The sequence below is a fragment of the Rutidosis leptorrhynchoides genome, chromosome 5, assembly GCF_046630445.1.
Source record: "Rutidosis leptorrhynchoides isolate AG116_Rl617_1_P2 chromosome 5, CSIRO_AGI_Rlap_v1, whole genome shotgun sequence".
NCBI lineage: Eukaryota > Viridiplantae > Streptophyta > Magnoliopsida > Asterales > Asteraceae > Rutidosis > Rutidosis leptorrhynchoides.
This window is the reverse complement of record NC_092337.1, coordinates 455,145,887-455,156,959: the sequence shown is the minus strand read 5'-3', so window position 1 is coordinate 455,156,959 and position 11,073 is coordinate 455,145,887. Positions and strand designations below refer to the sequence as shown.

Sequence of the window (11,073 nt, the reverse complement as noted above, 5' to 3'; positions counted from 1 at the left end):
ACACAGAGAATTTTCCAGGTTGAATTTAGTTCAGAAAATTCGAATGAGTTTGTTGAAGAACAAGATAACAATAACAGTGACGAAGACGAGGAGTTTGTGGATGATACATTTGATATTTCAGATGGAGATGATGATAACATCTTTAATCTCGATCCAGAACGTGATGAACATGCACAATGTGATGATCCAGATGAAAACAAGAATGATGGTTCGCAGATTAATGAGTTTTCCGGTGAAGATAACCGGACTCCGGTGAGAGTTCAGGCTCATGAAGATGAAGAGTCGGGTTGTGGTAATCTTGGGGGGTTTTTCGAGAACAATAATGATGTTAGGGTTATAGAGGAGAGAGACACTCCAACTTCCAAGAATCTTGATACTAATGTTAATGATGATAACGGCTTGGAAGGGACCCACGTCCCTGATTCACCCGTGCAAATAAATATTCACAATTCCAACAACCCTAATAATAAAAGCGACAAGCATTTTATTGAACCCGTAAGAAAAGAAAACGGAAGGAAATCCCATTTCTAATGGGCCCGCACCCAACACAGCAGCCCATAAGATCAGTAGCCCAACATCAAGCCCGGGTTACAATGAATTTCACCCAAGCCCAACTCGCACAATACACTCTCCTATTGGGCCCTTTAATTTATTGGATCAACACTTCCCTGGGCCTGACCAGGCTATTCGCCAAACCAAAAAACGAAATGTATCCACCAAAATACGAGACAACGTCAATGTTAAGCCTGTTAAGGTTACAAGTACATCCACCAAGTCCGGTGTTAACCAATCCATTCGACAGAAGGCTTCTAAACCCTCCACTGATCAATTGAAAGAAGCAACTGGTATCAAATTTGTGAAGCGTGACTGTTGTTGGTCGAATCTCACCAAATGGAAGACCTCATCAAGAATGATGAATTTAAAGAATAGGGCTAGGAAAGGTAACGGCTGTGAGCAACCCCTTAGGTCAAGATACACTTCATGTGCTAAAGACAGTGTATCAAAGCCGAGCAGTAGCAGTGTTAATGATTCCTTAAATACCAGAGGATCCTTGAATTCGAAACAGCCTACTATACAAGGGAAAGGTGGATCGAACTCATTCAACCCCTTGAATTCCAACAGCGTCTATGACTATGGATGCCAATTGAGGCTCAAGTGGCAGAAGAAACCTTCAGGTTTCTAGGTATATACCTCTCCCCTTTTTTCGTTTTGTTACTGTTCTCATATGAAGATTATCACTTATAATATTAGGGGTTTCGGGTCGGGTTTAGATAGCAAGTATGGTCCTACTAAACGTATCATTGCAAACGAAAAACCGAATTTTTTTGCTCTCCAAGAAACTAAACTCCACTCTGTTGATCGTTCGTGGATTCAATCTTTTTGGGGTTCGATTGATTGTGAATTCATTCAACAACCGATGGTTGGGAAGTCGGGGGCAACTTTTAATTTGGGATACATCTTTACTCGATGCTCATGATGTAATTATGTTTGATCGTGTTATTGGTGTACGAGGTACATCGAAATCTTCGGGTGAAAAGCTAAACATCGTGAATGTATATGGGCCGCACGAAGATGCAAAGAAACTATTATTGTGGAATTCATTATCCAAATTAATTGAAAATGATCCTAATGATGCATGGGTTTTATGTGGTGATTTCAACGAAGTTAGAGATGAATCGGAAAGATTGAATAGTGAGTTTATTGAAAGTCGAGCTAGACGGTTCAACACCTTTATCTTGAATAACAACTTGGTTGATATTCCTATGGGTGGTAGAAAGTTTAAAAGAGTTTGTGATAACGGCATCAAATTTAGCAAGATCGATAGGTTCCTCGTCTTGCAAACATTCCTATCCTTATGGAATAATCTATCCGTCGTGGCCATGGAGAGATTAACTTCCGATCATTGCCCGGTTGTACTAAAAGACGATGACAAAGATTTCGGGCCGAAACCATTCAAAATTTTCGATTTTTGGATGGACGATCCAGAATTTAAAGAAATCCTATCTCAATCATGGAATGAAGATTGTGATCATGTTACGAGAAAAGATTGCAAGTTTCTTAATAAATTGAGGCGGCTCAAGGATACACTTAAGTCGTGGAGCAAACAAAAATTTGGGAAATTAGATCTCGGAATAGAAGGGCACAAGACAGAAGCGTTAAACATTGAATTAAAGGCAGAAGTGCAACAATTGAATGATTCTGAAATCGAACAGTGGAACGCGGCTCGAAAAAATTGGGTAGAAAAGGAAAGGGTTAAAAAACGCATACTTAAACAAAAGGCTCGCGTCCGTTGGGCCGTTGACGGGGACGAAAATACCAAGTTTTTTCATGGTATCATTTGAAATAATGTTAACAAGAAAAACATCAGGGGGCTCGTGATCAGCAATCTATGGAATGAGAATCCCCATGATATTAAAAAGGAAGCATGGTCCCATTTTAGCAAACTTTTCGAGGAAACTGATCAGTCACGGCCTTCACTCGAAGACTTGCAGTATCCATCCATATCCGTTAGCGAAGCCGATGACCTTGAAGTGATGTTTACAGAAGCCGAAATCTTTGATGCTATTTGTGATTGTGGTAGCAACAAAGCGCCCGGTCCGGACGGGTTCAACCTAAAATTTTACAAAAAATTTTAGGATGTAATTAAGTGTGATCTCATCGAAGCAATTAATTGGTTTTGGGAAAAAAGTGAAATTTCGAGGGGATGTAATGCTTCCTTTGTTACTCTTATTCCGAAAAAATCTAACCCGTATGGTCTTGGTGAGTTCTGCCCGATTAGCCTAATTGGAAGTTATTACAAGATTGTCTCTAAAATCCTCTCCAACCGTCTCCGTAAGGTAGTTCCAAAACTTGTAGGCCATGAACAAAGTGCTTTCTTAAAAGGGCGGTACATACTTGACGGTGTGCTAATTGCTAATGAAACCATTGATTACTTGAAAACAAACCGTAAAAAAGGTATCGTATTTAAAGTCGACTTTGAGAAAGCCTTCGATAGTATTAATTGGTCCTTTCTTTTAGACGTCATGAGATGTATGGGGTTCGGGTTAAAATGGAGAAAGTGGATCGAATGTTGTCTCAAATCGGCCTCTATTTCCATTCTCATCAATGGTTCTCCTACTCGCGAATTTTCGATAAGTAGAGGGGTAAGGCAAGGAGATCCTCTATCTCCGTTTCTCTTTATTCTCGCTGCCGAAGGACTCAATATACTCACTAAAGTAGCCGTCGACAAGGGGTTGTTCAAAGGTGTAACAACCCAAACCAATAACCAACCGAAATACGCGAAACAAAATTTTTTTTTTTAAACAGTGGAGTGCGCCACGCGCACCACCTCAGGGTGCGCGGCGCGCACATGTCAGTTTTCAGTTCTGTCCGGTTTTTCAATTTTTTCAAATAAAGATCTCCCACTTCCCGACATATTTAGACGAAACGCTTTTCACAACATGTTATAATAGTTAAAACTCACACGATTCAATAATAAAATGAGTTTTACAAAACGGGACCCACATCGGCCGTTTTACGAGTTTCATACAAAACATGAGTTTCGACCACATTAGTTTAATTTCCAAACGACACTATGAGCACGGTGTTTGGGGGTTAAACTACCCAAATCTCGGTCAAACTCCAAAAGTTATCACATCCAAAAGCGTCCCCTATCAAACAAGCGGGAATCTCTAATCCAACCGTACGCCCTTATCCTTGTCAACGCCCGAGCCTATAAAAAGGTAAACAACGAGAGGGTAAGCAAAGCTTAGTGAATGCAATAATTATACATATACATATATAACTTACTTACTTGCAAACACTTACAACATATCCGCATACATACTAGCAACATAATTAGCATACCTTATAATGTATAACGCTAAATCCTCTATAACATAAGCTAGTATAACAATATCATATAACGCAACAACACAATACGTTACAACACAATGCATAAGCATTGATGTTCACAACATCCATTCGTATTCGAATTCCAAGGCTAGCTCAACGAATGGTATCGTCAACATCGAACTTAATTCCCATTCGTCCCAATAAATGTGGTATCGTCAACATCGAACTTAAACCCACATATGAGGTATCGTCAACATCGAACTTAAACCCTCATCGAATTTCACTACAATAGCGGTATGGCTTCGTCAACATCGAACTTTAAATCCATACATGAGGTATCGTCAACATCGAACTTAAACCCTCATCAAAACGAACCAACAATATATTCTAGGATATGGTATCGTCAACATCGAACTTTAACCCATACCCCACAAGTAAATAAATCATATACATACATATATAATTATTCCACTCACATTGGTGCCTTGAACAATGCAATACCAAAATCCGCAATCGTCAATGGAAAGTACCTATTCCATAAATCACACAACAACAATACAATTAGGGTGGATTTACAAACCAACCCAATTTAACACTTAGTGCCATTTCGACCCATTAGCACTTACTTCCAATTTGACTAAGTCAAATCTCGCCCAAAACACCCATAATCGCAATCAACTAGTGATTATGTTCTAACACCACATTTTACTCAAAGTATCATCATCAAAACACATTACTTGCATCATTTGACACAAAACCCAATTTTGACCTAATCTCAAGTCAAAACACCAATTTGCAAGTTTACACCTCTAATCACTTATAACCTAAGTTAACTAGTGATTTTAACACCCGAACATGATTATCAACTAATCAAACCCAAAACCCACCAACAATGGTCATCAACACCATTTACTAGCTTATTTACCCATTTATCAACTAGTGGGTTTTACAATTAAATCAAACTCAAACCCTAACTTGAATATCAAATCTAACAATTGAAATTCGGAGTTTGAACTTACCAATACTACCAAAAGGTAGCTAGGAGCGAAATGAACAACTTTAACACTCGAGCTTTTGATTGATTCAAGCTCCTTCTTCCCCAATCACCAAATCTCTCACTAGAAATCTCTCTCTCTCTAGGAATTAAATGAGAGAGTTTGTGGACTTGAAATATGATCCAAAATTGGATCCCAAACTGATAATATGGCCACACATCCGGCCTCAAGTGAAAAGACCAAAATACCCTTCATTTAACTCAAATTAGAAAAAAGCAGAAATCTGTCGCCAGGTCAAGTGCGTGGCGCGCACACTTGACCGTGCGCAGCGCGTACACTTGACCGTGCGCGGCGCGCACACAGGTCTGATCAGTTTCCAAGCTTTTCTTTTGCACCACAGTTCACACACCTTATGTACATCATATATACTCCATGTACAATAAATAATCGGGTCTTACAACTCTCCCCCACTTAGATTGGATCACATCCTCGTGATCCGCACCAAATACTAGAAGTTAAGCACTTCTACCTTGAACATTTCCGTCTCCAATGCGGAATTACACATGTAGCAATCACCCGTCCTGGTTTCACTTCGAACACTAACGCATCATATTACAACATCCGTAGTTCACACTTCCATTCGATCAAAATTTCCACTACTCACACGGAAGTATACCGTGAAAACTTCATAATATTTTTTTCCAAAAGCCATATCATCCATCATTTCAACGATATCGGGTAATCAACCCACTAGACAAAACAACCACAACCGTTTGCTCCTACGCCGAGTATCCAAACTCGTACCATACACCCCACAATCGTCCTAAAAGTAGCACAATTCACCGACAATCATCGTCGCTACGCCTTTCAATCGTGGAATATTCGGGAATCATCCCGACACTTTCCGAGAATCTCTCGTATCCCTCTATCGGGAACCTCGCCATTCCAACTCACGTCGCTAACTACCTTCGCAATTTATTCCAAAGTCCAACTTGGGACCTTTTTGAAGACCACCAAAACTTTCCTTTCCTAAATAAGCGACACCCGTTCGCTCATCACGTCTATTAAATAGGAACTTTTCCCACATTCTCCGGTACTTAACTCCCCCATTTAGGGTTTTAACCCCTTACTTTCACCGTCGAGATAATAACACCCCACGGAATTTTGACTTTCCACAACGCACATTACCCTTCCGGCGTTGGTCATACTCAATAGTCCTTCCAAGGACTCGCTATAAGATATTCGAACCTCGTGACCCTCGTCACTTAACCACCCGGAACCGCACTCTGTGGTCCTCAACAAACGTTACGATCCAATTTCCACCACATTACACATTAACCCGAAGATTAATCCAAAAACTAAATACACATTTGCATGCATTCCGAAACGTGCAATACACACAACATCCGAAGTCTATAACGATCACTCAGAATAGGCGAGACCGCCACGTACTCTTCCAAATCCTCTAGGCAATCCTTCTCTAAGAGTCACCATTAATAACCAAATCGTCACCCGCGATTCATTAAAATCCCCAAATCCGAGCACAAGAACTTGCTCAATCCCTTACATCGGGAAAAACTCAACTAATCTCGTACCGAGACATCAATCCCTTAGCGTACCCTTACCAAGTACAATGCTAAAAACAACCAAGTCTCAACCTAAAGTCAACAACCCAAAAGACGAAGACCGGACAAAAGCGAATCCTTACGGATAGCACTTATTACCTAACATCCTTAGTAGTGCACAACCACGGCTAGTACGCAACTATCGTAACATCGTAAGCAAGCGACCTAAAACCGCTAACGTCCAAATCGACTATGACGACGCTAAACCCAAGGTGTACAAAATGGCTATTGTTATACTTTCAAATTCATGTGAGCGAATCACGGCTAACGCATCACTAATCACGAAACATGGTCCTCCCGAACCCACCATTGGCGTATAAAATAACCTATAGTTCTCAATACTAAATGCATGAAGGTTATTTCACACAAAACTCAAGGTGTACAAAAATGGCTATTGTCACACCCTCGAGTACACGAAAAACGGCTATCGTGATATATCCTTAGTGTGCAGAAAAGGCTATTGCAACACTATTACCAATATGTGAGTAAAAATAAATCGGCTATTACTCACCATCATGTGCACAAAATGGCTATGTGCACAATTCAAACGGGCAATTAACATCATAATCCTACAAGTAACGGTTCTTTCCAAAAACCGCTCACCATCAATCACAACCAAGAGTGGTTAATCGAAGAGCTATTCCTTCCGGATATCACTCATCACCTATCACTAGTCAAACGCAGTCAACCTAGAGATAACCCCAAATAAACACACACGTAATCACCTCGTAGTATACAAAATGGCTATTGTATAACTAGCACCCAAAGTATACGACAATGAGGCATCATACCCTTCCTCAAAGTCCCATTACTCTATTCCCAAAGGTAACCAAATGGCTACCACAATCGAGCCAAGAACCACCCATTTTGCGCATAGACACAACAATAATTCCCTAGAAGAGAATCCGGCACGCACATCCCTTAACCGAGGGATCTTACTTCGCTCGTCGAACACGTCCATTATCTCACAATGAGACTTACCACATTACCACCTCGGTGATAATTTAAATCCAAAAACCACAAGTACAATTTATTCCAAATCGTACTTTTACCAAAATCGACCAACGTAGGTCTCAACACTAGCTTCGAATCCATACGAGCATCGTCCAAATATCACCACACTAGAACACCTTCGTGCGAGAGTACAACTCCCCCACTTAGAACTCCATTCCGTAACACGTCGTCGAATACTAGCATCCCGTGGAATGACCACTTATCAACATACACAACCAATATCCTCATTGGTCATAGTCCTCAAATTCTTACGAATTCGTCTTCAACAATAAATCCCGACGATAAACACATGCTTACTCTCACGAAAGAGTGACAACTAAATCAACAACTAATGCGCCAAGTCGCATTACCCTAACTCCTACAAGAGGGACGAGGTTCACTCGTCTTTCATTTCTTAATATGCACGTCACCCAACCTTGTTCATATTAAGGATTTTAACCTATACTTAAACACTTCGAACGAAGAGTTTACCACGATTACACAAACTTAAAACTTGCAATTCTCTGATTGCTCTAGCTTGTCGAATTTCATCTAGTCACTCATGTACATAAGAGTTTCTCCCCGGTATCCTAAGTACAATGTAACCGCAACACCATCGGAGTCGAATACCACGCTAGTAGGTATGAAAGAGGCACCTAACGTTGTGTCTCGTAGACTCCATTACCAACATTCATCTAGGCCAAACTCTTGATCTCAAGGGTTTCATCCACCCGACGAACCTCATGGCTCATCAACTTCAACACAAAAGCGAACATGAGCTCCCAACCTAACACCAAAGTCCATTCTCATGGCTTAGTAGAATCATTTACCCCATCGCTAAGAAATTCTTGGTTGCACCAAGTCCTACGCCCTCGTCCGTAAATACAACGTCATCATAGGGTGTTTCCATTAGGAATATCACCCATATCAATACTACGTATTACCGGCATGCATTCATCCCTAGGGCGCATTTCCACGAGTCAACGACTCAAGCGCTACCCCGGTGCACTATCATCAAAACCACCAACAAACCGAATCTTCACAGAGTTCACTAACCCCGCACACTTGTGAGTACCTTCAAAAAATACGTTTACATGAGACTAATTAGATCTCGAAACAAAGTCTAAGTCTCTAATACATACACGAATCCATCGGCACACAATAAACAATAATAAGGCATAATTGTACCAAAGACGAAAATACCTGAAACATCATCGTTGGACCCTTGCGCTTCACTGATCATCAGGTAGTCACGCTCTAACCTCCTAACCCGATCGACAAACGATTCGGAACACTCCGCCTTTCGGTGTCCCTTATTTTGGCAAATAAAGCACTTAATTGTGCTTAAAGGTACACTCGTACAATCTCGTGCCAAATGACCTCGTCCTCCACACCTAGAGCACGTAGGCCCATAACCTCCCTTACTCCTCTTCTTTACTTTTTCAACACCTTCTGGCGTGCTTCTCGCCCTTTTACTAGGAGCACCTCTTGATTCGAACTTTCTCTTACCCAAAGAGTGATCAGCAAATTTTGGAGCACGATATTCAATCCCCATAGTTGCTCCTTCGTCACCGTCACCTTGAGGTTTAGGAAACCTCTTTTCTAACTCTTCTTTCACGACCTTAGGCACTTGGTCTCGGACCATCTCGGTTACTATTCCCTCGAATGACTCTTGGAGAACTTGCTTAACCTTGTCGGCGAAAACCAAGATATAGCGTTCGAACTCTGCCTCAATCCTTAATGTTAACTCATCCTTCCTCTCATTAATAGGCACGTCCGTTCAGGTTCCATCTTCCGCCTTCATTCTAAAGAATGCATATAGATTAAACAACGAAACGAAAGGGAACGACATACATATACCACACCGCCCCATCTTGCTTGATACTCGTCGTACATTGCTTGTTTGACACGATTTGAACCCGTAACAATGGTAGCTAATCATTGTTACGCGAGCACGTCGCATTAACTTGCTAGTACAACGTCTATCTCGCTTGATGATTGCTAACACAACACAAAACAATTAGCGCAAGGTTAGTTCACATAAACCTAAGCCCTAATCAATTCTCGGTCCGACCCGTCTCCTACAAGTCCTGCATAAAGCGCATACACAAATAAGTCTAAGTCTAGGCACCTATCTCAAGTCGCCTAAATCCCTTAGACCATGCTCTGATACCACTTGTAACAACCCAAACCAATAACCAACTGAAATACGCGAAACAAATTTTTTTTTTTTTAAACAGTGGAGTGCGCCACGCGCACCACCTCAGGGTGAGCGGCGCGCACATGTCAGTTTTCAGTTCTGTCCGGTTTTTCAATTTTTTCAAATAAAGATCTCCCACTTCCCGACATATTTAGACGAAACGCTTTTCACAACATGTTATAATAGTTAAAACTCACACGATTCAATAATAAAATGAGTTTTACAAAACGGGACCCACATCGGCCGTTTTACGAGTTTCATACAAAACATGAGTTTCGACCACATTAGTTTAATTTCCAAACGACACTATGAGCATGGTGTTTGGGGGTTAAACTACCCAAATCTCGGTCAAACTCCAAAAGTTATCACATCCAAAAGCGTCCCCTATCAAACAAGCGGGAATCTCTAATCCAACCGTACGCCCTTACCCTTGTCAACGCCCGAGCCTATAAAAAGGTAAACAACGAGAGGGTGAGCAAAGCTTAGTGAATGCAATAATTATACATATACATATATAACTTACTTACTTGCAAACACTTACAACATATCCGCATACATACTAGCAACATAATTAGCATACCTTATAATGTATAACGCTAAATCCTCTATAACATAAGCTAGTATAACAATATCATATAACGCAACAACACAATACGTTACAACACAATACATAAGCATTGATGTTCACAACATCCATTAGTATTCGAATCCCAAGGCTAGCTCAACGAATGGTATCGTCAACATCGAACTTAATTCCCATTCGTCCCAATAAATGTGGTATCGTCAACATCGAACTTAAACCCACATATGAGGTATCGTCAACATCGAACTTAAACCCTCATCGAATTTCACTACAATAGCGGTATGGCTTCGTCAACATCGAACTTTAAATCCATACATGAGGTATCGTCAACATCGAACTTAAACCCTCATCAAAACGAGCCAACAATATATTCTAGGATATGGTATCGTCAACATCGAACTTTAACCCATACCCCACAAGTAAATAAATCATATACATACATATATAATTATTCCACTCACATTGGTGCCTTGAACAATGCAATACCAAAATCCGCAATCGTCAATGGAAAGTACCTATTCCATAAATCACACAACAACAATACAATTAGGGTGGATTTACAAACCAACCCAATTTAACACTTAGTGCCATTTCGACCCATTAGCACTTACTTCCAATTTGACTAAGTCAAATCTCGCCCAAAACACCCATAATCGCAATCAACTAGTGATTATGTTCTAACACCACATTTTACTCAAAGTATCATCATCAAAACACATTACTTGCATCATTTGACACAAAACTCAATTTTGACCTAATCTCAAGTCAAAACACCAATTTGTAAGTTTACACCTCTAATCACTTATAACCTAAGTTAACTAGTGATTTTAACACCCGAACATG

At 40.5% G+C, this 11,073-nt stretch overlaps 1 protein-coding gene across 1 annotated transcript; it reads left to right on the top strand.

Annotated features, from left to right (window-relative positions):
- The first annotated feature begins 1,280 nt into the window (after positions 1 to 1,280).
- Positions 1,281 to 2,342, top strand: LOC139850184 (uncharacterized). The gene has a single exon (XM_071839772.1). It carries the CDS (start codon positions 1,281 to 1,283, stop codon positions 2,340 to 2,342), a length of 1,062 nt encoding a protein of 353 aa, XP_071695873.1.
- The last annotated feature ends 8,731 nt before the right edge of the window (positions 2,343 to 11,073 follow it).

Excerpts from the sequence above, each read along its gene's own strand:
- LOC139850184 (XM_071839772.1), top strand. The coding sequence starts at position 1,281 with ATGGTCCTACTAAACGTATCATTGCAAACGAAAAACCGAATTTTTTTG.